The 26,153-nt window shown below is 40.1% G+C and overlaps 3 protein-coding genes across 6 annotated transcripts; 2 read left to right on the top strand and 1 right to left on the bottom strand.

Annotated features, from left to right (window-relative positions):
* The first annotated feature begins 1,054 nt into the window (after nt 1-1,054).
* On the top strand, nt 1,055-18,486 carry kcnn4 (potassium intermediate/small conductance calcium-activated channel, subfamily N, member 4). Of its 2 annotated transcripts, XM_077598406.1 has the most exons (9): nt 1,055-1,601; nt 6,321-6,416; nt 8,435-8,871; nt 9,156-9,291; nt 11,734-11,844; nt 13,751-13,872; nt 14,679-14,748; nt 15,110-15,276; nt 15,831-18,486. In XM_077598406.1, exons 1-9 carry the CDS (start codon nt 1,227-1,229, stop codon nt 15,832-15,834), a joined length of 1,518 nt encoding a protein of 505 aa, XP_077454532.1. In that variant the 5' UTR covers nt 1,055-1,226; the 3' UTR covers nt 15,835-18,486. The 2 variants fall into 2 exon arrangements, with proteins under 2 accessions (XP_077454532.1, XP_077454533.1); XM_077598407.1 differs by lacking the exon at nt 15,831-18,486 and having other exon boundaries at nt 15,110-15,280.
* On the bottom strand, nt 17,421-20,614 carry LOC144072958 (uncharacterized). 3 transcript variants are annotated; one of them, XM_077598403.1, is made up of 3 exons: nt 20,281-20,614; nt 19,958-20,132; nt 17,421-19,382 (listed from the first exon to the last, which is right to left on the bottom strand). In XM_077598403.1, the coding sequence occupies exons 2-3, from the start codon at nt 20,060-20,062 to the stop codon at nt 18,105-18,107; spliced, it is 1,383 nt and encodes a 460-aa protein (XP_077454529.1). In that variant the 5' UTR covers nt 20,063-20,132; nt 20,281-20,614; the 3' UTR covers nt 17,421-18,104. The 3 variants fall into 3 exon arrangements, with proteins under 3 accessions (XP_077454529.1, XP_077454528.1, XP_077454527.1); XM_077598402.1 differs by having other exon boundaries at nt 17,424-19,382; nt 19,958-20,189; nt 20,281-20,612; XM_077598401.1 differs by having other exon boundaries at nt 17,432-19,382; nt 19,958-20,611.
* Nucleotides 20,615-20,787: 173 nt separating this feature from the next.
* On the top strand, nt 20,788-26,054 carry smg9 (SMG9 nonsense mediated mRNA decay factor). The gene is made up of 13 exons (XM_077598405.1): nt 20,788-21,367; nt 21,443-21,517; nt 22,060-22,294; nt 22,374-22,471; nt 22,537-22,649; nt 22,846-22,957; nt 23,095-23,190; nt 23,286-23,371; nt 23,986-24,092; nt 24,173-24,280; nt 24,620-24,745; nt 24,812-24,959; nt 25,584-26,054. Exons 1-13 carry the CDS (start codon nt 21,221-21,223, stop codon nt 25,660-25,662), a joined length of 1,530 nt encoding a protein of 509 aa, XP_077454531.1. The 5' UTR covers nt 20,788-21,220; the 3' UTR covers nt 25,663-26,054.
* The last annotated feature ends 99 nt before the right edge of the window (nt 26,055-26,153 follow it).

Genomic DNA, 26,153 nt, shown 5'->3' with positions numbered 1-26,153 from the left:
GGGACTTCTATATAAACTAACTGGAACTTACACTTCACTTTGGCAATCACGGGAGAAAATTCTCTCTGTAATCAGTGTTGTTGTTAACTATAAAAATCAGCCCAAAAAATCAATAGACCATCTATTTATGATTTTATCACAATTATTTAAGAATAGCTTTATTTCCTCCTGGGAAAAAAATAAGATTAGCCAGTTAGAAAGCAGGAGCTAATTGAAGATACTTAATGTCTAAGGACCAGCAGGGGGCGATACAGAACAGTTAATAAACAACGGAGACTAGAGTAGTGAGGAATAGTCAAACTAAAGGTCATTTTGGTTTGAATGGTTTTTCACGAAAAACTTTGAATTGTAAGACCATATTAATAATATATCATAATTTAATAATATTTAGTAATGCATATATATTTTTTCCATTTAGGTCATTGGTCTCAGTCAAAGTGGATTGGACGTTTATCACCGTCAATGGCAAGTAATAAATTGTTCCAGGGGGGAAAAAAATCAACTTTACAGTGTTACTTGAGGCTATGACAAGTGTGTATTTCATTTGAAATGTATTAATTTACAATGACTTAACTAACATTGTATTAATTTAAATAAAAAATATAACAATACAATAACGATTGATTAATATTTGCTAATATTTAATTATTGTAAACCTAGTAACCAGACTCATTTATTTGTATAAGCTAAAGCTTTCCCTCATTCCCCATTTAAAATAATTTCAGGCTTTCTAACGACTTTTGCACCTTGTATTATTTATGTCAAATTTGCATTTAAAGGTAGTATAAAACACTACAAGCAAAATGGTCAAAAAGTAACATTGAATATAAGTTTTAAAGTACACTTTACTGGTAAAACTGGACCTACTTGTTGATGCATATATTTTTTTTCCTCAAGTAAACCCTACATAAGAGAATTGACCGTGCAATGATGGATGAGCCGAATTTGATTCGAAGTCAAGTGTTTCCACTTGGCGCTTTCGACAGCACAATTATTCCCTGGAGTGCGGCATTTCCCCGGACTGCTTTGCATCCCCACCTCACGTGAACGGCACACATACCACCATCTGCTGCCCCGTCATGCAAATACTCTAAGATAAGATAACAACACGGTCATAACCAAATCGCATCGGTGCCGCGCCTCTCCTTCTCCAAAGGGAGTTCAAGCCTACTTCCACCATCAGCGGCTCCCATGAAACGAGACGCTGTCCGGGTACACCTGCCACAATGTCCGGAGACCAGGACGGGACCGGATCTCGATCAGCGGGGGGCGACGCCAAGCACAAGGCTCGCTTCTCGTGCGCTCTGGAGATGGAGATGACCAAACGGGCCATGCACGGCGACCCCAAGGGGGCTCGTGGGGACTACGACGACGGCGTGGTGCGCGGAAACGGATCGGACTCGCCCGAGGTCTTCGTGCCCGTCAGTCTCCCCGGCAAGAAGGGGATTCAGATGGAGGGAGACGACCTGTACAGGCTGCGGGACAGAAAGTTCTTGCTGGAGGACAAGAAGCGGCTATGCACGCTCGCCTTGGGGGCAGCTCTGCTCGGAATCCTACTTATGATCCTCCATACTGAGATGTGCCCCTTCTTCTACAAACCGGTAAGTGCTGAATAGAAGGATTTATTATGTACTCTTTCATTGCTTTCCCCCCAAAAAATCATGTGTATCTGTAGGTAGGTCGTTTATCTCAAATAAGAGTGTAGTAGTAGTAGTACACATTACATTTTTTACACTGTATAAAATGTAATGTAGTAATATAATTGTGCCCTGCGATCAGATGGGGTCCCCCGCCTCTGGCCCGGAGTCAGCTGGGTTAGGCTCCAGCACCCCCCGCGAACCTAATGAAGATAAAGCGGTTCAGATGAGATGAGATGAGAGAATATAACTATCCCAGCTGACTGTGAAATAATTTTGTTTGTAGTTGGGAAGTCTGTGGAATTTATGATCATTTGTTGTCCATATATGTAAAACCATTTTTTTAACATAACTAATTCAATTACCTAGGCAGAGGGGGGCCCCAAAAGGATGGAATGGAGAGTGCTTACTCGCATCAGTAAACTGCTTTTACCATTACAGCCACGTATGATATTGCAGAAACAGCAAAAAAAAAAGTAAGTCATGACAATCTAATGAAATAGTCTTGTACTACGGTATAGTCGCACTGTGTCATTAAATAAAAACAAATTACTCGTTAAAATAAAGATTCTGAAATGTTCTTGAACAAAAGTCAACGTAATATGACTCATTACATGGGCTTCCATTTTGAATGCTGTTAAAGATGCAAACAAATCCACTCAAATGATAATTAATAACTATGTCCAGTGAAATGTGTACAGTTTGTAAAAAAAACAACCCTTAGTACATAGCAAAGGTTCTGAACAATTTACACAATGACGCTTCATATGATCACATAACAGTCAAAATTAGTCATAAGAACTCCAAATTTCCAAAGATAAATGTGTTCGAGAAACAATGTCATTTTATGTGTGGAAAAGTTTATCTAAAATTCACGAATATGACTAGGTCACATTTTTAAAACAAATAATGCCACAGGTTCATGTTTAGGAGGTTAAGTTAAATCCTTGTAAAAATGTCCATCACTGATTAATACATGACCAGACCAGGTTCCTATTCCTTTGAATGCCATTTTATTTACATCATCTCCTTTACGGGAGAGGTTTTGCTATCCTTCTTTCCTTGTTGGGGCCATTACTTCTTTTGGCATATATAATGGTGAAAAGCCAAAGAAAAAGTTAAATAACACACAGGGCGGTTGAGTCCTTGAATCCTCAGTCTCTCTACACTCTCTAAAGTGTTGAGTGACTGTCAAGGACATTTAATTTACACACCGGTGCTATGTTACACCACATCCAGCCTAAGACATAAACTGGTTTCTATTGTATCTTTTTCCCCCTATGTATTTTGCATTTGGTCTTGGATTAGGGTATAGTTTGCTACGCAGTACCCTTTTGTCTTTTTGTATTTATCTGAAACGCGGTGGAGCAAAACGACCAAGTTTAATGTTCTTGAAAGGCCTTTATCTAAAATTGACTTCATCTTAGGCATTGTATTGTTGCATACCTGAAACCAGCAGATAGGGAAATTACCCATTACTCATATTTATTTGTCCTCATTATATTTGGCACACGCAAAAAAAAAACTGAGCTTTGGAGTATGAGCTTTTTATGTTGATACTTACTGTTTAGTTTTCTTACATTATTGTATCCTGTGCAGAAAACCACCCACGTTGTTGTCTGTCATCATAACGTTCATTAGCAGACAGTTTGTGCCCTGCCAAAACTCCACTGGGGGGCTTTGAAACCCTCCCCGATTAGTCCGCTTCCAGATACATAACCTCATGACATTATTATGCACATTACAGTGGATAACAAAGGCAAGCTAGCAAAATCAAGGCATGGAAAAATGTTCCATGCATGCAGCTAAACGATAGAACGGAACAAAGAAGAAGAAAAAGCATACCTACTGAATTGAGCTTGAAATTTGTGGGAGAAGTAAGTGTCAGGTGTTTCAGTTCAGTACGGGAAATTGACTCAAGAGGCAGAAACGTTTCTGTAAGTGATATTAACACTAAACAGTGACAGATGGGAAAATGCGGAGGTTTTCTTGGCTTGTAATTACAGCAGACATTATAGAAAGTAGCGTATATCCTTTTCAAATGACTGCTTTTTGTTCCTTTGTGTATGTATGATCATACTTATGTCATAAATCTTTTAGTCATGCACACTCTGTAGTGGCCAAGTAGCTCGGCATTGATTGCAGGCTAATTGGCTTTTGTTTTGAAAACCACTCCAATGCATTAATGCTGCCAGCTAGTTTAGGTGTGTGGCTGTGTGTGTTTGTGTGTGTGTGTGTGTGTGTGTGTGTGTTGACTATCAAAGTTAACGGTGGCACTCAAATGTGATATTTTAAGGCCAACCCTAATGCTTGAACACGGAAATGGGGCTATTTCTGGGAGATTTTTCCACATTTGGCCTTTTTCTCCCTGCAGTTAGATTAACCTCAGAACTTTCCGCCTCATTTAGTGTATAATGTGAGCGTTTGAATGGGCAAGTTGAACTTCAATATAAATTGAGTGCAGCTACGTTAGTTAGTGTTCACTTGCCAGTGTCAGGTAGACTTAGATGTGGAGTTTGCATATTCACCCTGTGCTTGATTATGTTTTTTCCAGGTATACTTTCATGTTCTTAACGCATGCAGATACGATTGAACGAAAATATAAAATTGTCCAAATGGGGGCAAGCACTACTATAAGTAAATGAATGCATACATGTCAAAAAGGAATGAAGAACTTTACTGAGTTGTATTTGAGTTGACTTAACACTATAAAAAAGTGTGCAGGATAAGCGCTCATGTGGGCAGAAAACTGTGAAACTGAAATATAGTGAAATAGTGATTGCAACAGAGATTGCACATGCATATTTCCATCAAAATTATTTCACCATGTATGATGTATTCAAATACTGCTTATAGATCATAGCTTATAGACCGAAAGTCGTCCTGCACACTTTTTATCTGTTGACATTTAAGGCTTTTTCACACTAGCACACGCAATGCATTGCACATTGTTGATAAACCCATTCATTGTGTATTTGGCGAGGGTGCGGCACGGGTGCAAAGTACATTTAATGACTGTTTTATTTGGTGTATTAAGAGTAAATTTGCACAAATGGGAAGGTCCACAAATATAAAACTGTTCTATTTCATAGTGGCGATGCTTTGACTTCAAAAAGCGAGTTTAATAGAAGAAGGACTGCAAGAGGACTAACGTGCTATTTTGGTACAAATTCACAAGCAATAACATCAGGACAATAGAGAAATTCTTGAGTCATCAATTAATATTTGAAATTTCTTTTTCAGAATGAATGAAAATAATTTTGCCCGATATGCAAATCGCACTATCATTTTACACGGTTTAATTTTTGCTAATGTAGCACTACTAGTTTTTTTTTTACGTGGCCTTTGCATCATTTCCAGAATTTGATGCATTTTAACGCAATTAGCTTTTAAAAGCTTCACAATGTTCAACTTCAAGGAAAGTTTCATTTGCAGGTGGTATGATGTGACGCCCATGTTGGCATTCCCTATGTTTTTCCCCCCGTTTCTGCAATAGCGTCCACTGTGTCCATATTCCGTCAGGGTTCTAATTAGTAGACTCCACTAAAAGGCTGAACATTTCACCACATTCCATAACAGAGAGTTCAACGGCAAGTTTCCTGCCAGCTTTTTTTGTAATGTTTTCCTGTTGGAAATAGTCATCTCAAGCCCAATAAGTTTAATTTTGGGTTAACCTTCTAACAGCTTGTTTCTCAGTCTTGGGCGAGACATCATCAACAGGCCGACTCTCCCCCGAGCAATTGGAGAGGAAAGCATCATGAAAATCAAATACAAAAGTCTTTAAATGGTTTGATAACAACATAATATATGAATGGAAACCAAGTTACGTGGACCCAATTTTGGGACAGGATGGTTTAACAATTGTTTGCAGGAAAAAAGTAACAATTCAATTTCACCATATTTCTTGCAGGCACTTGTTCTAAAATGGTCTTTTCCACATAATATTCTCTTAATAATTCTCACGACTTTATTTTGTAAAAGGGTGCTTAGAAAAAGCATAGAAATTGAGGGACCAAAATGGACAATTAAAAACCCATTTAATATGAGTGTTTGAGATATAAACATTGTCATCCTTGAAGGGATTCAAAGTTTATATATGCTAAAATTGTGTTAAAGGAAAATTTGTACCACGCACGTGAGGTCAGGCATAATTCAATTATGCAACTTGTGTAGTTGAGTTTGATCAAATCCTCCGTAATATTTAGTTACGGCCACAGTTGTCTTCCCTTCCATTTGCAGTGCTTCTTCCAACTCAAAAAACAAAACAAAAGAATGGCAACGCCTGGAAAGCGCTTGTCACCGATGACCACTCTCTGAAGGGGCGGAGCATCTCGTTTAATTTGGTTTCACTTTATTGCCAATAGCCTTATTCTTAGCATTTGACCATTTTACTTGGAAAATCAACCCCAACGCCGAGACCTGTTTCAATACAACAAAGTAGACATCAACTACTCAGTGTCACGTTAACACCACACTCCTGGAAAAAAATGTCAACCCACAGATTTTAACTCCTGGACATTTGCCGAATGGATTTGTTCATTTTAAAAACAACCATCTTAACGATTATCCAAAAGCGTAACTCATCCTTCACTTCAACGAATGACTAGAATAGACATTTTTAGACTCAGGAATTGCTACATATAGACTTTTTTTGCTTCATCTCCATTTTTTTTCTTTATCCAGGGCACAAACATTGCCTTAATCATCAACTGTTCCATCAGCCTCTCCACTGTCTGCCTTCTCATCTTCATCATCGCTTTCCATTATAAGGACATCAGGGTGAGTTCCTGCAGATTTGATTTGTGCACGTGACCTCCCATATTATGTGTATCATGCCAAAGAATTTCCCAAACAATTTAATTTGACTTGGAGGACAATTGTTGGAGGTCTCGCTCAACTGATGCTAGTCTCAACACCATTCACTCAACCTTTTTTTTTTTTTTTCCCTAAATGTATTTCCTTATTTTACAACAAAAATCCCAGGTTTAATACTTTGCTTACATGACACAAGTATGCACATTCTTTGGAGCTGCAACATTTTTCCCAACCACAATTAGCCTGGCAAGCCAATCTGGCTCTCACTCTGTACAAGATAAATGGCAAGTCAGTATGGTCTTCTGTGGTTTGGGCTGGATTTCAAAAGTCATGCTAGAGGTGGGGGTAACAAGCACAGACTGAATATAAAAGAACCAATCAAAGACGCACGGATGTGATGAAACGCAATCAGGCTGTCTGTTATATTTATTTCTCATTTAAAAAAAAAAAAAACAACGATGAACAATAACTGCTGTTTTTGTGGAAAAATTCCCATCCATTGGCATGAACGATATTGGTACAAGATTGGAAAAGATTCCCCGCCAATCCCCTACACGACGCATCAATCAATACGTGGTCCTCAGGTGCTGTGATTTGTCGCTCCATTTTGGACCGGAGCTGAAATCCACTTCAACCATAGAAGACCTGATTGACTTTCCATTTATCTCTTGCATGGGGGAAGTCAAGCTGACTTGCCAGACTAAAAAAGTACTGGAAATTCAGTATAGATGACAAGACTGGGTTGCAATTAAAGCACATGCATTACATTACGTTGGCATAACGTGTTATTATAAAGCACTCTCACTAAAATCTAGTCAGGGCTAGCAAGGTTTTCTGTGCTGACCAAAACACTAATAGAAGCTCTGACCTAATTCATTTATTTCTTTTTTTTTTTAGTATTTCTCTTGTTTTGTATCACTTTCAGTAGTGCATGGAGATGTCTGAGGTTGTTGTTACCCCCCCAAAACAAATTTAAGCTCTCTGCAAATTTCCTTCCTATCTAATAATCTGTGCACGTCATGTAAAATGAATTGCTGACCAATGTAATTCCATAATAATACTGCGTTTTTGCTTGCTCTAAGTAGTTTCTGCAATTGTGTTTCCAAGAGGAACCCAACGAGGGCCCCAGTTAGCAACCGCACGGCACATGGATGATTTCACTGCATCCCAGGGGTGTCAGACTCGGGTTGGTTCGCGGGCCGCGTTAACGTCAACTCGATTTCATGTGGGCCGGACCATTTTAGATATAATATTTAGATTTTTTTTTAAATGAATAGATTAAAAGAACTGGATTCAAAGCCCTGAATATTCAGTTTTTATGGATCTAAAACAATGTTTATTTTACCTTTTTTTTATATAATTTTAGATTTTACAAAATGATTTTTGAACTAAAAACACAGAAAAAAATGATTAAAAAATGACAATTATTGATTTAAAAGGGGGAAAATCAGGAAATTTAATATACATCTATACTCTTCATTTTAATTTGATCCTAAAACAGAAAGTCGGCACTCATTATTTACTTTCCCGGGCCACACAAAATGATGTGGCGGGACAGATTTGGCCCCCGGGCCGCCACTTTGACACATGTGCTCTAGGCCGAGCAGCTCCAGTTGCTCCTGTAGCTTCAAGTGTTTTATAATTTGATTAGACCCTGCGCAAGATCCAAGGAGGGGTCCGTGCGTGTTAAGCGGAGATAAGGGGGGGGGCTAACACACTTGCAGTGTTTACTGGCTGTAACCTAGTTATTTGTGTCTTTTTTTTAACGGTATCCCCTCTATTGTTACCAATGATAAACTCACCATGTTTAGCACATTAATTTTGTTAGTGTTTAGATTGGTAGACGCAGAGAAGATTAATTGCATGAATCATTCACAGAGACGTTCTAGTGCTTAAAGGTCTTGACAGGAAATGTTGCGCTTTAGTAGAATAATTTTTTTTTTAACCCCCCAAAATTTGATGTCATTCCCAATGCCTTTCAGCTCTTCATCATTGACCAAAACCAGGTGGATTGGCGCATCGCCATGACCAGCCACAGGGTTTTTGTGATCACACTTGAGTTAGTAGCCTGCGCCATCCATCCCATCGGCACGTACTGGGAGGTGGGCTTCCACGGAAATTCGTCTTTCTCGCCTCCACTGTGTGACTTCAACCATCACAATCCAGCCCTGGCTGATTTGGAGTTGCTGCTATCAGTGCTGATGTTTCTGCGCCTGTATCTGGTGCACCGGACCGTCCTGCTGCACAGCAAAGTGCTGCTGAGCGCCTCTTACAGGAGCATCGGCTCGCTCAACAATATCAATTTCACCTTCCGCTTTGTACTCAAAGTGCTGATGAACAAGTACCCCGCCCGCACCTTACTGGTCTTCATTCTCTTCTTCTGGCTTACAGCATCATGGATGCTTACTCTGTGCGAGAGGTAGGACACAAATCTAGTCGTTCGTCATCAATTCATAACTTGTGTCAACATATCAAGACAAAAAAAAGGGTCAAACTTCCAAATGAAAACCAAATCCTAAAGCAGATTGGATTTCTCAAGGATAGGTTACGTGAGGGTATGTCACAACAATGTGGCAAAAGTGTGACTGGTCAACAAGTTGAAGTACAAGTGACACAGAAAAACTATCGTCGTTCATTGTTAACTGTGCTGTGATCGCATGAAGCACATTAAAAAGAGAATTAATTCAATTAATTTTCGTGTAGGCAGACTGTCGGCTCGACAGATCACATGGAGACGGCCTTGTGGCTCATCGCGATCACCTTCCTGACGGTGGGCTACGGGGACGTGGCGCCCAATACTCGCTGCGGCAAGTCGGTGTGTCTCTTCACTGGAGTCATGGTAACGCTTTCTGTTCTTTGTTTGACTTTTCTTGCTGAATCGTGAGTGTTGCAGCTGCTGAAAAGCTTTATCTTGGTTTGTCTTGCTTTATTATTGCTTATTATTTTAAGATGGACACCAACTTGATAAGAAAAAGAACACAGAATGTTCCGTTGCTGTTTTGTGTCCGCATTGCATCATGGGCAAGATGTTCCTAAGAGTCTAAATGTTTCATCTCCTTTGATAAAAAATACAATGTGCTTTAATCCTCATTCCCGATTCTTTTGCCTTTCACTTTGGTAAATTACCTCTTATTTTCATTTTAAAGCTTCCACTTCAGCGCAGTCTATCATTTTCTAAATTTAAAATAATAACAAATGTCTCAGTCCCTTGGGAATAAGTGAAAAACCATTTGACCAAATTCATTTTAGAAGGGCGGTCTAAGAGAGAATGTGTTACTGTGGTAACTCACAAGAAAAACGGAACTATGGTAAATCAATTATAGTAATTGAGTGAGGAGTGGGATTCACGTTGTTAGCAATGTATGTTTGAGAGGAGTGGGAAAAGCGTCTGTGGAAAAGCATCATTTCTATTCCTCCATCTCCCTCGCTTTTGCTTTTTATAATCTTCTCCCCTTATAAGGCAAAAATTTCCATCCTATCCATTTTTAGGGTTATTTTTATTGCCTTTGGCTGCACTACGAGGTCCTGCCAACCTGTGCCCACCACTCAGAAACGATAAATGCTCTTTTCCCAATGGAGCAATGGTGGGAGCCACTGACTAAAGCGTTTTGCACACCTTAAAGATGGTGGAAAATGGTCCTATTGATGGAGCAACGCTGTTTTCCTTAGTGGTTGTAATTCTTTTTTTTATTAACGTGGCTTAATAGAAGTGAAGATTAACTGAAGGCTGGCCTACGTACCGTGCAAGGACCAAAGTACCGAGACACATTATTTGGGCGTATAAACCTCTATCTGTGTATTTGGAAGCCAACATATTTAGAGCACAATGGATCTCAGTGTTGATGTATCTGTTCAACAATGGAGGGCAGGTGAGCTAGATTATGGATGTGCCCTGGACTGGAAGCCAGTAAATTGCACATTCGGCTGAGGACACTTTAGAGTAGGTGTATGCCCACTTTTTTTCTCCGAGGGCAGCATATGGAAAAATTAGAAAGTTCTTTGGCCAACTATGATGGAAACAAAAGGAATTTCTGTCCATTATGTGTAGAGTCAATCTAGTACAACATTGCACAAGTCAGTTTAAAAGCAACATAACACGTAAATACAGAAAATTATTTTTGCCCTGGCAATAGATACAGTGATGGCGTATTATACAATATTAAAGTGAAATCCTACATAATCATAGTACTATCCTAGATTAGTATAGAAAGGAGGTGGACTGCACCCTGAACTGTTTACCGGCTACTCGCAATGCACATACTGTTTACAATGACGTTACACAAGCAACCTTTCACATTCATAGTCACACCTATGAAGAATTTCAAGGGGAAGAACATGCAAAGTACTCACACAGGAAGTCTTCAATCTTAAAACAGTGAGGCAGACGTACTAATCACTTATCGTGCAGCTTGTGTTAAGCAATCCATCAAGAAAAAAGACTCTTATGCAACAAACTTCCATTAGTAAGAACCCTATTTGAAAAGCGGTGGACCCCAACGTTTGGCAGGGTATTCATAACCAAGCTAAATCGCGAATAGAAAAAATCTCAGAATCATTTAAACACCCATAAAGTGTTCTTTAACTCACTCAAACATAGTTTCTTGATACTGGGAAGGGGACACCTTGAATTGGTTGCCAGCCATTCACGCTCATATATACCTAAAGCCAATTTAGTGTTCAACCAGCCTGCCATGCATGTTATGGAACCCTCTAAGGATTGAACCCTCGATCTCAGAACTGTGAGGCAAACATGCCAACCACTCTCGCACTGATCCACCGTCCACTGATGATACTGATCTTTTTTTTCCCCTCCTCCTTCAAATCAAATGCTTTCTTACGTTTTCCTTTGCCCTACGCTTTCTGACGCAAGCTCAAGAAAAAAGGTAAAATAAGCTTTGTTATTATTGCGGTGGTGTTGGGGTTCCAGCAGCATTTTCCGTGTGTGCAGTGACGTGTGTGTTTGTGCTACAGTGTGTGTATTTTTGCTTTGGAGTCCATTTTAATCTTAGCCATTATGCTGTCGTCCGCTGCCCAGCAATAACAGCAAGCTATTCCCAGATGAAACCTGCACTATTATAGCTGTGCCACATAGTCTGGTGTTTAACTATTGAACCCTGTGTGTAAATACAACTTGATTTTATTGGCCAAAAACCATAAGAGGTATGAGGAGCAACATCAATCTGCTTTTGTGTCATGTGTCGCTATGGTCTAAATATTTGTTGATGATACTGATCATCCCATGTGTGCATAACGTAAAAAAAATTTCTTTGTCGGCTTTCAGGGTGTAGCCTGCACCGCCATGCTGGTTGCCGTCGTAACCAAGAAGTTGGCATTGAATAAAGGAGAGAAGCATGTGCACTTTTTCATGCTGGACATTCAGATCTCAAAAGGGGTAAGAGGTGCAAAAACACGCATTTATGAAGCATGTGGAATTCATTTACTTTCATATATCATTTTATTATTTCCAAAACACTATTTGCCAAACGTGCTACTTAATGAGGTAATGGAAAATGGTCCTGGGTTGAAAATGCAAGTGCAGTCGTTATTGTGAGCGAGGAGAAATAAAAATAATGGAGGGGGAAGAAAGTAAAAGTATTGCTATTAAAATTATTACTACAATTTTAAATATATAATTCTAAAGCCTAGTGAACCGCCAGGTGTTTATTTACAGTATGTTCAAATCCATTATTTTGGCGGAGGTCCATTCATGATTACTTGAATGCTCTGACCAGCATCGCAGGAGAAGAGGAAACCTGACCAATTTCCACGTGTCATGTGCTTGTTTTGGTTTGTAGGACTTATTTATTTTTAGCTCCGCCAAACTTTTTACAGCCTTTTTGAGGCGTCAAACAGAGGAAATCATCTTTTGTCCGGAAAACAACTTGTGTCAGTTCAGGACCGCGGCAGTGATTGGCAGGAAACTGTATGTGTGTGTTTGTAAAATGTCACTGGGTTCGCCATACTTTCATTGGAAAGTGACTGAATACGTGTGATAAAGGCGGCTAAAGTGATGCCGGTCTTATCGAATAAGAATGTGTGTCGAGTGACTCAGTATCCGTTATTGAAAAAGGCGGGTCAATTGTCAATGTGTGTTTGTGTTTAATTTTTTACTTTAGCTCTAGAAAGAAATTAAAAAATGCACCTTGACCACCAGTTGCAGAGTTACATGTCATTCAAATTAGCGGCAGTATGTTCTATTACATTAGTTAACAATGTTACTTTGCTGGAAACCTGCATTTGTGTCAATTTATATCATTTTGGATTCTTTTAAGCCTGACATGATCCCAAATTATATCTTTCACACACACTTTATCCTTGTCCACTATTCCTCTCCAACAATAAGCAATAGGAAATAATCATTGCAGAATCCTCCAACATGTGCAATACAAAAATCTGTGATGCATTGCCATTGTGGAAAAATTACATAAAAAGAGGTGACTTTTGTCATTTCCAAGGAAGAGGTGATAGACGAAAATTGACTATGAGAAGCCTATGTATGGTTTTTATGCCTTGCAGAGGTGTTACTCATTTGGCAGGACACAACAGGACTTAAGTATTTGTTTAGCACTTAGAAAAAGGGAGGCACCTAAAAAAACAAAGTTAGAAAAACTGTCCCAACCCAGATTAGGTCTCATTTTAATGATATCTTTTTTTTGTCCCACAAAATTGGGGTTGCCAGCTGTGATTCATATGCAAGGTTCACAGCAAACAAGTGCCTGGTGGCGCTACGTGTACTGTTTTGGAGGATACAAGCGTTTCCTTTCTTCCAGTGGCTGCATCCTGTCACAAGGTGCATCTTTACACATTGCTCGCTGATTGTTTTGGTCCATGTGTGTGTGTGTGCATCCTTCGAGTCCAGATTTACACGGATGGGAACAAGGGAAGACACCTGGTTGCGGACACTGACAGCCTCTATTAATAACCCTCGCATTGGGGCCGGCGTGACATCATCACAGGGCAGCCACGGTGATTGGGCAGGAAGGCAATTCATGCGTGAATAGTATCAAAGACAAAAGATGCAAAATATAATGCAAGTCATGATGGTGTTGCATAACACTACAGCAGTCCCATTTCAGTTCCCATAGATAGTGCTGTTTTTATGTAAGTAGTTCCTAAGTATGATAAATCATCATCTTGTTGCCAGTGAACTATGTAGAAAGAGAGTTGAGGAGCTTCATTGGACAAGAGTGGGGCATTGCAGACATCTATAAACCTTTGCCCAAACGGGGGGAAACTGTTAAATTTTTTAAATTATTTTTTACATGACTCAATAATGAGTTGATCCAATGTTTTACCAGATTCGCCACGCAGCTGCAAATGTGCTGCGGGAGTGCTGGCTTCTGCACCGAGCCAACGTGACCAAAGCAACCCGACAAGAGCACCGAAGACACCAGCGATGCCTTCTGGAGGCCATCAGAGTGTACGTTACTACAGGCACGATGTCTATGTGTGTGTACATTACACGTGCACTTTACTGTAACAGGAATAAGGATGTTTTGATGGGTCTATCACTCCAGTCAGAGACAGAGAGAAGTTACCGGAAGAGCTGGGCCATGAAAACATATTTGGCTTGTTTTCAAACAATGCTTTGTGTGCACATTTTGGCTAATTCATTGAAAATCTGAAAACTTGCCAAAATATCTCAAAATGCTACACAAAAAAGCCATGAAGCCGAAACATGCGCATACTAAACCTTCCCTCTACTGGCTAATAATGGCATAATCTACAATAAATCCAATAAATCCTTGTACAATGTGCGGAAGTATTCTGGAATATTCCTAACCTAATCTATTGTCTACTTATTAACTATCATTCTACAGTTAATTAATCACACCATGCAAAAATCAGGCTCCAAGGGTCGATACATACTGGCCCATGCTGCATAGCTACCAAGTTTCAAGATGATAGATTCACGAATGCCGAAGGAAAAGGACTCCAAAGTTAGTGTCCACAAGAACAATAACATTGAGTTTTAAAATGGTGCTTTGAGGGAAGGAGAGTTGGGGGTTGCCTTGAGAGGCATTCAGACTATAAAAGTCAAGAACAGATTAAAAAAAAAAAAAGAATTCTGAAAGATTAGTTCAGGACTTCAAATTGAAGTATACTTGGGTAAAGGAATTGTAATGTTTAACAAGACTAATTTTTGTCAGTACACGTCACTGATATGAGCAGTGGAGAAGATTAGATATAGATTTTGATTAATTATTTAAAAAAACGTGTCTGCAGATTCCGTCATCTGCGCCTCAAACAAAGAAAGCTACGGGATTACGTCAGCGAGATGGTGGATCTCCCAAAGGTAAACCATTAATGTTTCATCGCTCAGTTTTCATAGCTGTCCAACCAAATAAGTGAGAAACTTACTGCTGGCCCTTCTGAAAAGAGTAATGACAGATGTAATGTTTTAGTCTGTCAAACGGTGCTCAAGCACTAATTAAAATTGTTTATTGAAATTGTCGGTCAGGAATTAGACCATTGACGACAACGTTTTTCCACTTAAGAGTAAACTCAGGAAACGGAGGATATGAGGAAAATTGGCCTCATTTCTTTGCAGGTGCACTTTCTTTCTCTTCATTTAGTGAAGAGAACATACAAACATATCGCCCTTCCTGCAGTAGACATGTACAAGATATTATTTAACTTTCTACGTATTTGATCAGATGCAGATGATCATGTGCGACCTGAGCGCCAATTGGAATAATTCTTATCGGGAGTTGGAGCAGCGAATTCTGTCCATGGAGCAGAAACTGGAAGAGCTGAGTCGCTGCTTCCAAGAAACCTCTAAATTGTTGTCTCAGGTCCTACGTCACCGCAACCAGGAGATCAGGTAAATAAAGCTCACAACACTTGTGGCCGATGTTGTGCAGATCAGCGAGGATGGCTTAGAAAGGGCGCCATTGGTGGGCCATGAATTTGGTGCCCTGGACTTTAATGAGGACCAATCCGACAAAGTCCACTTGAACTATCATGTTACAATGACAGAAAATCTGAAAGCATCACTCTGCGAATACTCCAATTTAGCAGTAACAATCCCCATTCCTAATAAACCGTAAATTCCCAACTATGAGACACTAACTACCTTCTTAACTAGTTTTGAACCCTGCACTTTGTAGACCAGCGTGGTTTGTCAAACTCAAGGCTCTGACATAGCAGCAAAAAGAGGATAAATATACTGATTGGACAAAAAAGTCCAACATCTACATTCACATACTAGATGCAGTACTGTCAATTGAAACACTCCAAAAGGAAAACAATAGACCGTCGGGCCTAAATAAGTACTATGATCTTGAACAATATTATCATTTTGGTTCATAGGTCAATGCTTCTCAAGTCCCTGACTGCATTCCACTGCCATAAAGGACTGTAATGTTTCCTCTGCAGGTGACACGGCTAGAGCATGCACTCCAGAGTGAAACTTTTTGTCTGGCAAGGCCTACCAAAGGGCGGCTAGGATCATCTCCACCCGTGCAGAGCTACTTCTACTTGCTTGTACCATTTGGAGGAGAAACGCAAGCATCTAGGAGGTCCATCTTCAGGCCCAAACTAGGGCATCCTTCACCAATTACGCCGGTGGAAGAATTTGCCTCGATTGGTCTTATTTACCCTGTCAAGCTTCAAGGCTTGCTCTCGGTTATTACTATGCATCCAAAATTAATGGATTTTAAAGAGTTAAGTACGTAATCAGTGCCTTATTTATTTTTGGTATTCAGTTCCATGAACACTTTGAAGAGGTTAAAACATTGAAACCGATAAATCCACCTCTTTTCTCAGTAGCGTGGAAGTGTAATTTCAGTGTCAAATTATAAGAGGATACCGTTATTTTTAATTTCTCCACCTATCGGGCACGAGTAGGCTAAGTACTGTCAACTACATGATTAAATAAATACTACATTGAATGTTTTGGTTTCAAAACCCATCAGTAGTCATTTGAAAATTTGAACCACTCAATTTTATTATACAGTATAAACCTGCATATTAACATCCGTTTTCATATTTGCCTGATTTATTGGGTACTTATTCTCCATTAATCACTTGTCTTCCTGCTAAGTGAAAAGGAAAACAAAGTTTCAGCCAAAGGTCAGCATTCTATATTATCATATTCTATATTTGTGTCTAAATGCCATAAGTTTAGTCTCATTACTTTGTAATATATTTGTAAATTAAACTACAGTATATAGTTATGTACAGTGTTATGAAAGTATTTGGGCCCCCATAATAATGATAAAAATGTTCATTTATAAATTGGTTACATGGATCGGCAATTTAAGTAAAATATTATAAAGCAGACAATATTAAGTAATATTTAAGTGGGGAATTTATAGCAGTTAAGGAAATGGTTGAATAATTGTTTATATTTGGGAATACCCGTTTTTGGATTTAAGTACTTTTATCATTGGTAATTGGAACAAATATTTTTTTGGGGGAAGATCACTGACCCTTGACAGACATACCTGAGGTGAAGCCAATCATATGAAAGGATGTTAAGGTGGCCATTTCAAAGTGCTTCTCTTTGCATCATCTCTGAAGAGTGGCATCACGGGAGCCTGGGGAAATAAAAACCTAAAATCACCAGAAAATAAAGATGGTTCAATATTATGATCAAGAGCAATGATACAAAATCTGGCTGAAATGATCTCAGCGGTCGGTTTCCACTGTGAGGAACATAGTCAGAAAAACGGAAGACCAGTCTAGGTATGGCCAGGAAAAATCTCAGCAAAAACAGACGGTGAATGGCAAGGGCAGTTAAACTCAACCCACAGACCAGCTCCAAAACATGAGGTTACTACAAATAGTGTGTAGTACATTGTTCAACTACTACTTAACACAGCGTAATGAGGCCTTTTGTTGAAATAATTTCACATTCCATAACTCCTATAATCGTTCAACTTATCAAATATTAGTTTGTCTATAATATATTTAATTGAAATTGCTGATCCATACATCCAATGACTTTTAAGGAAAACCTTGAAAATGATCAGGATTGGCCAATGTTTTCCATACCAATGTAAAATGGTGTTGACACTATGATCCTGTTTTTACTTCTTTGCTGCTATCTTGTGGAATCTATACAAAATTGCAGTAATTTTCAAGGATTATTTTTTACTTTGTATAGTTGGGGTTTACTGTTCAACTGCCATCAAAAACAAACTCAGTAGAAAGACAGTGAGAAAATCTTACAAACCTGGACAAATCTCTCTGTGGAGGAAAACTGGAAATGCCTTTCTTTTCAAATGTAATGCTGGAATACATGACATTTCTCATATGATGATATCTTGGAATTTGGACATTATTAAAAACTGTCCAGGAAATGCTTGAAGTAAAAGCTTTGTGAGCATCATAACTACAGGATGAATTTCTCGTGTAATTTTCCAGAATTTATCATTCGGCATCAGTGATCACTTTCTTCTTGTTTTTTTCCACCTTGCAATAATTATAGGAGCCTTTTTAAAGATTCTTCTACCCCACCAATCTCCTGATAGATATAGCATCAGTAAACAATACCATATCAATATGGTGAGGCATCGAGAGTAGAGCAGCTACAATTATGTTATATTTTTAAAATGAGGGTGGTTTTGGGGTGCGCAATATACACAGATCACAGAAGAAATAATGAGCAAAACATTATTTTTCTGTTTTGACACATATTATTGTTTGTCATTTACATGTTTTCAAATGTCTGATTTTCACATTGTTTTTAATTTGATGCCATATGAATGCAGAGGCTCTATTAAAATCATGTCCACAGCTGCATGCAAGGCCCCTCCTGCAATTTCCCCAGCCTTTTTTCTTTTGAGTTTTTCCCCGTATGTGCGCGGCTAAGAGCCTAGCTCCGGCGAACGTGTTGCCGCAGTTGACACAGATGTAGCTCTTTTCCTCAGCATGCTGCACGCAGTGCCGGAGGAGATGGAGCCGGTGCTTGAAGGCCCGCCCGCAGTAGCACAGGTGCGAACGGCGGCCCCGGTGGAGGTAGCGGTGGCTAATGGCGAGGTAGGGCTGCCGCAACGAGGCTCCACACTGCCGGCAAGGACGCGGCACGTGAAACCACCAACCCCCGGTTGCGGGTTTCGCCGAGGCAGAAATACAGTACGTGTGGTCCATATAGACGACCTGGCTTGCGATGCCGGGATCGGGAGTAGTCGCTTCGACGACATTCGTGGAAACCTTTTCGGGATTCGCGTGCGATGGTTTTTTGCCTACGTGCACATGGGTTCTGACCACCGACGTATGGACGCGGATGACGTGGGTGGACAAAGACTTTTCGTCAAGAAAAAAGGACTTGCATATGGCACACACTTTGGGCATGGTTACAGTGCAGAAGCGGATCAAACGCAATTGGGCCTGTTGCGAAGGCTTGTGCTGATGGGCCGGGGCCCACTGTTTGAACACCTGGCCGCAGACCTCGCAATAGTAGAAGATGCTGCAGTGATCCTGGAGAGCCGCCTCGCTGCGGAATGCCATCAGGCAGCGAGAGCAATTCATTGGCTTGCGGACAACGCCGCTACAGTGCAGAAGATGGAGCTTCATTGACCTGAAGGGACCTTTATTACACTTGTTACAGAAGGAATCCTGTTTAGTGAGGAGGCTGAGCATGTCTGAAGAATCGGCAGACTCGGTCGAGCTTGAATTGCTGTCATCTGATTCGTTGTAACTGGGATCACCCTTAACTCTTTTGAAGTCAAAGTCACTATTATGATCAGCGGCAGCCTTTGTCGAATCATCCGTGCTCAAGTCGTCAGAGTCGAGGGGCCTCGTATGGTCATAGGCTAGGCTGTTTCTGGACGTCTCCGGGCTCGACGGTAGCTCCGCGTTGAACGCCTGGTCGCTCTTTTGGTACTGTGAGCCCGAGCTGCGTTTTTTTGCGTGCCTTTCCAGCTTCCACCATTTCCCTTCATCGCTGCTCAAGTCCTGAGACACAAGTGGGCTGCGGATCATCTGAAAGAACAGATTCAATTTTAACACTTTTGAATGCCTTGAAAGTAATTGTATGTTGAAATTGTGATGTCAAATTCCAATCTGGAATTGGTCCCAAAAGGGGATGTTTTTTTTTTTAACATTTTAGTCTTCTAAAGGTTAAGTGGTCAAAAGCCACACTTTTAAAGGGTGAAATTCTTTGTATGACTTTATAGGATTTTTAGTCAAAACGTGATGAATCAACAAATAAAAACATACAACAGCAATGTAAAAAATAAAAATAAACACTTAAGAAGAATCTTGTGACGTTTGTTCTTTTTGCTTGTTTTTACTTCACATTTGAAGTAATATGACAGGGTGGTGGATCATTGTCAGCCCTGCCAATCAAAATTAATTGGATGTCTACCGCCGTCAATGAGAGCCGATAAGAGAATGCTTAAAAATAAATCAATATATTTTGATACCCTTCCAATGAAAGTCACGTGATCAGATCTGGGCGAGCCTAAAAGCAAATCGTGATACCTCTATTTTTAAAACAATGCTGATCACCATTTCTATCATACAAGCCAGCTTTGACAATTGAGATGCGGCTATACCTGTTCATTCAGCCGCCGTCTTTCTATTTTCTTCTTCTGGGCCCGTTTCACTCTTTGGGTTCGGCATTTGGAGAATTCTGTCGGCACGGCATCATCCTTCAACATGCGTCTTTTTTGACGAATTCTTCCTGTGTCCTCGAGTCCGTATTTCTCGTACTGATCCGACTGGAAACAGCTGGGCCGAAAATGTGCCGAACAAATTTTCGAGGATTTGGAAGGAGTGAATTCCCTTCTGCCAACATTTTGCAGCCATATCTTTATTAAGCCTTCCTTCCGCAAAGGGAAAGCGTGAAAAGAAACGTCGGGCGGATTGTTGTATTTACCATCAGATCTGTTCCTACATCCGAAAGCCGAACACTGAGGCATAACGGCACTGCCTTTCCTTTGTTTTTATATTTATTCCAATTAAATCTGTTTATTAAACAACAATCTACGTGATGCCTCGCGTATAAACAGCGTTAATTCGCCATTATCGCAGGGAACGATGGGTAAGATTCATGGCGGACGCGATGAGATACTAAAATCTGATTGGCTAAAGCAGCAAACTATAGTTTTTTTGTTTTAGGTATCATATATATTGCTAGATGCATTTTATGAGAGTGGGCGGTGTTAACAAAAAGCGACTGAAATGAGTAATTTATTCACTAAACTACAGTTAACTCGCTGAATTCGAGACCAGCTTGCAAACGGTATAATTAATGAAAAACTTTACATCTGCCCTTTATTGAATGACAAGCCCAACAATGGTCGTCAAATGATGACGCTTTTTCCGTTTGCTCACAGCGTATATCAAATCTAACCTTTGTATACATGATTTCTATTTAATACACGAGGGTTTCCGAACATTTCCGGTCCACAGAACACAATAACAAAATGCTTTTAACATGAAATTACTCCAATTAATTATAATTTCTCACAAAAAAAGAATAAAGTGTATTTTACATCATATACCGGTGTCGTTCAAATGAAAATCGTCCCTTTTTGTTTAAATTATAAATCATGCCGGAACTACTTATGTTCCGATCAGTTTCGTAACGTCAAAATATACTAAACAACATATGTATTTAAATGCAATGATTGTGAAAACGTTGAATTCCAAGTAAGTGTACATTATTATATGCACCATTTTGCTTCCAATCGGTTCCCGCTGTGCGTCATGGCAACTCAGTAATAGCACGTTAATATAAAGCCGGTGTATAGACTTGCGTTGTATGATCGCCAAATTGAATACATTTCGAAAGAGAAAAGTCGTGTGTAGCAATCATGTCAGAATCGGGCCACAGCCAGCCTGGCATGTATGGACCGGGACGTCGGAGAAGACGACGTCGTGGCGATCGCGACATTGGACCTCCAGGGCAGAATCTGTCCGGACCGAGTCGGGATCGAGAATACCAACCACGCGAACGAAGGGTACGATCAACACCAGTATATTAGTGGTAGTAATCTCTCGTAACATCTGATCTGATCCTTGTTTTATGTTTTAAGGACGGAAGTGAAGAACCACCAGGCCCTCTCATTCAGAAAACTCCCATCATCCTGGCGAAGCCCCCTGGGGAGAGGGTAAGCTATTTTTTTCCCATAATTTTTTTTCTGTACCACTTAACCCCGCAAGGGACGCGGAGGGTGCTGGAGCCTATTCCTGCCAACAATGGGTAGTAGGAGAAACAACAGGGGAACACCCTGAATTGGTTGCCAGCCAATGGCAGGGCACAATGGGACAAAACACACACACCCACACACATAGACACAGATTGCTAATAATGTTACCTACATGACCCAAAATAGTATATGTGGATGCCATTATAATTTATAACAATAGAGCTCCCAGCTGTGAATCTTTTTTTTTTTTACATGTATTCAAGTGTGAGTAAAAATATAATCTGGGAGTTAAAGTGTTGATAACCAGACACAGTCACTTGCCTTATTAAGGTTTAATAACACAAATATTACAGACCACAAACTACTATAACAAAAGTTCTTCAGCTGCCATTTGTTACACTCAAATACAAAGTCTTAAAAAGCTCACTCTGAAATGCTGTACATAATGTTATCATATTTTGATTTTCCACACATTTGTTTTTACTCTTGATATACTTTTAAAGGCCAAGCCATCACAAAATACGACCATCAGTGGAGCACCTGTTCTTGACAAGCCCATAATGCTCATGAAAGCTCGAGATGATGCCGTTAAGCCTGCGACTCCGCCAGAGGCGACGCATCCGCCTTCTGGTCCCGGGCCTTCGAAAGTTGAGAGGGAAGGCCAACGACCCACGCAGCCTGTCTATCAGATTCAGAACCGAGCAATGAGTGCTTCCGTAACAGGCAGCGCCGTGGACCGTAGGTTATCAGCAATTTCACTCAATAAAGCATCGAGAGATTTAATGAAATCGATACCAACTAGTTGCTGTGATTGCAGCCTTGGTCGGTCAGTCCAAACTCATCCCTCCAGAGAAGATGAAACACAGTATCAAGCTCGTGGATGAACAGATGAACTGGTGCGACAGTGCCATGGAGGTGAGATCATCCGTTCACTGACGTTCTTGTCCAAACCTTTGACATGCTTGTATTGTCGTATGCAGTACTTGCGAGACCAAACAGATATGCTGGTGGTGGGAGTCATTGGACTGCAGGGAACTGGGAAGTCGACTGTCATGTCTCTACTATCAGCCAACACACCTGAAGAAGACCAAAGGTGAAGACTGAAAATTACCATTTGCATTTATACGGTCTTTTAAACTGTGGTGCAATTGTACATATTTTAAGTATATCCACTTTTACAACACATGGGGGTGTTGTTCATTTGTCAGACTGGCCATTTTTTTTATAGTTTGACTGGGCCTGTGGCTTGTGTGACTTTTTTTTCCTCTTTTTCTATTGAATGTACACAGGGGCTACGTATTCAGAGCGCAGACTCCAGAGATTAAGGAACGAAGTGGAAATCAGAGTTCAGGAATTGACTTCTTCATCACGCAAGAGAGGATCATCTTCTTGGACACCCAGGTGGGGAATCAAGTGGAACCTCTGAATGAAAATAATGCTATAATAAAATGATACAACTCTGATTGCAAATAATAGTGTTCTTATATTGACACCTGACCTGTATCTTTCATTTTTATATATCATTTTATGCTTACCAGCCAATGTTGAGCCCCTCTATTCTGGACCACCTTATCAACAACGATCGCAAATTGCCCCCGGAATACAATCTGCCTTACACGTATGTGGAAATGCAGGTAAGAGGGGACCGGTCCAAACAAAAACATCCGTACATGGTGACAAAATGTTCATTCTGAATTCACAAAAAATCCTCCCTTTAACTTCTGCACAGTCTCTTCAGATTGCCGCCTTCCTTTTCACTGTGTGCCATGTGGTCATTGTGGTTCAAGACTGGTTCACAGACTTAAACCTCTACAGGTAGGCGCTTGTGTATCCCGGCTTTCTTTGTCTTTAAAGAAAATGGTGACACTGCTAGACAAGACTGCAAAACCTACAGTCCTCCCTCAGGAATGTTGGGAATGTCTTGTTCCGTGGGAGGATATTTTTCTTCTGCTCTCTCGTTTTTGCTCCTTATTTGTCATTTTTTATTTTTTTATTGCATTGTGGTATTTATTTTTTTAACTACTAGGTCTACAATGTCTTGTGTGTCTTGTGTCTGTCTTGCTACTGCAACCAAGAAATTTCCCGATAACGGGATGAAATAAAGTTCTAACCTAACCTAAGATCAGTAATGCTGTTCTTACAGTTAGTCAAAAGAAAGAACCGTGGACAAATCCAGGCTTGTTGAGAACAAAGTGCAATGCACACCATCTGTCTTGTTATTTAACCTGATCAGCTTGGCTATTATCCGCAAAGGATTCCCGTGGTGTGTAATTTTGTTGAGTAGTTCAGATTATTCTGCCTTTTGCAGTACATTACCTGCAAAAATCGAGGGATTACTGTACTCTACATTACTTATTCCAACTCTCAATAATGACAAGCTCCAATATAACAATGCCATCAATACTAAATTGGTCATTTTCGATTGATAGGTTTCTTCAAACGGCCGAGATGCTGAAACCTTCCACGCCATCTGCAAGCCATGATAGCACAGGCTCTTCTGGCAATGACGACGGTGCAGAGTACTATCCACATATAGGTGGGACTCGAGCATCAACCAGTTCCTTTGACTTTTAATCATAAAAAAATGTAAAGCACTTATTCCTCTCTTTCATCCAGTGTTCCTTCAGAATAAGAGCAGACGGGAGGACTTCTGCCCCAGGAATCTGAAGGACATGCATATGGTTGTGGACAAATTAATGGCCCACTCTCACCTCAAATACAAAGGTATGCCCCCCTCTTTTGATGATATTCTTCCTTTTTGAAGTCGATTTTTCTGTTAGTTCGCCAAGAAAAATAGAGTACACCGGACTTACTCTTTTCTTATTTTAAGTTTTTGTAAGAATTGCACATTTAACCTTCAAACCAAACTTCGGGGTTTCACTCATGAGTTGTTTTGTTTTGAATTTCTGCTTGTGCATTTTTAAATACTAATAATCCTAACACTGATTCCACTACAAAACATGCATGTTAGGTTAATTTACAATTTAATGCAGAAAAACAACATTAAAAAAATGCCTATATATTGTACTACTTCCAAACTCATTCCATGATGGGTTTTTTTAGGTTCATTGTCTATGTTAGACTGCAATATCTTTCCTGGTCTGGGCCAGAACTATATGACCACTGAAGTCAACATGTTCCTGCTGCCTATGCAGGAAAATGACACCGAGGAGATTCTTACAAAAACAGGTTGGACAGAATGAAAGTGCCCTTCAGCTTTGCAGGTGTTTAACATTCAAGGGTGTTTTTTTTCAGGGTCTACTATGACATATCCCCTTTTCTCCCTGCTCCCGGGATATAAGGGACACCCTTCCTTCTCCACCATGGTCTCCAAGCTACGCAGCCAAATACTAGCCATGCCCCGCTGTCAACTGTCACATACCATCCTCACTGAGAAGAACTGGTGTGTAAACACTCAATGATCCGTAACACCTAGATGCCTTTTGTCATAAACCTCTAAATATTTTTTAAAAAGCAAATATGTGTCAGATTCATCCTTTTTTTTTAAAATAAGAAAAGTAGTGTTGCACCGATACCATTTTGGCTGCTTAACCTGACATCCAGCTGTGTGGTATCATCTGATACTGTAGCAATATGCTTTGGGGAAAACAATACATATAATTTTTCTTTTACTAATACATTGCTGCATACTCACTTGAATGTAAAGTAATTGTTTTCCTGGCTTGCCAGTCAGACACTGATGTCTGCCATTGATGGGGCTCGACATCCAGTCCCATCCCTCCCACCTCAAAAGGATTGGATGGATTTTAGTGATAAATTCATTTAAATGTACAACAGCTTTGCCATCTTGGATAGAGCAACTAACAGTTGGAAAATAGATCTCAAAAAGTACATATTGCACAGCATCAACACTTTATTTCCAAATACTCCAATAGCGAAAACTTTATTGCTCTATTGGTACCGTGCAACACTACCGGTAAACAGTAAATTTCCTATGTCCAACCTCCTAATTCCTCTCAGATAGACAGGAAAATTTTCCACTATGTTTTTTTTTTCTTTCCCACAGGTTTCACTATGCTGCACGAATTTGGGATGGTGTGAAAAAATCATCCGCCCTCTCTGAATATAGCCGCTTGCTTGGTTAGAATCATCGGTAGCGTGGATGCTTTTTGGGAATGTCCCTTTTACGGGCCAAATGGCTAGAAAAAGCTTGCGGCCCGTGAGAAAAAAAGGGATGAGTGCCCGTTGCCAATGGATGATGTCACGTGGGAATGAGGACCGTTGGAAGCGCCTTGTCAGGTTACCTGTACTCTACCTTGTTTGCCTGGGAACTCAGTGGACTTCTTCAATGGGAACTACATTGCAAGGGTGGGAAAGAGAGTAAAGCTGTCGCGCAAACTTGTCCAAACATGATTAGACGGCTGCAATTGACCCGTGGAAGGCGGGACGGTTAAACAGACAGAGCACGACTTGAGCAATAGCAAAAGTGTCTAATGTACTTTTTTTTATTCAAAAATAAAATTCAATTTCAATTGAATTTGTTGATGGAGTAAATACAACCGCATCAATATGCACCACTGAAGAGCAAACATACAATAACAAAAATGATATTAAATGAATATTTGTTTTTATTTTA

This window comes from Stigmatopora argus, chromosome 4 (assembly GCF_051989625.1).
Source record: "Stigmatopora argus isolate UIUO_Sarg chromosome 4, RoL_Sarg_1.0, whole genome shotgun sequence".
In the NCBI taxonomy this organism is placed as follows: domain Eukaryota; kingdom Metazoa; phylum Chordata; class Actinopteri; order Syngnathiformes; family Syngnathidae; genus Stigmatopora; species Stigmatopora argus.
This window is presented reverse-complemented; position numbering and strand designations above follow the sequence as displayed.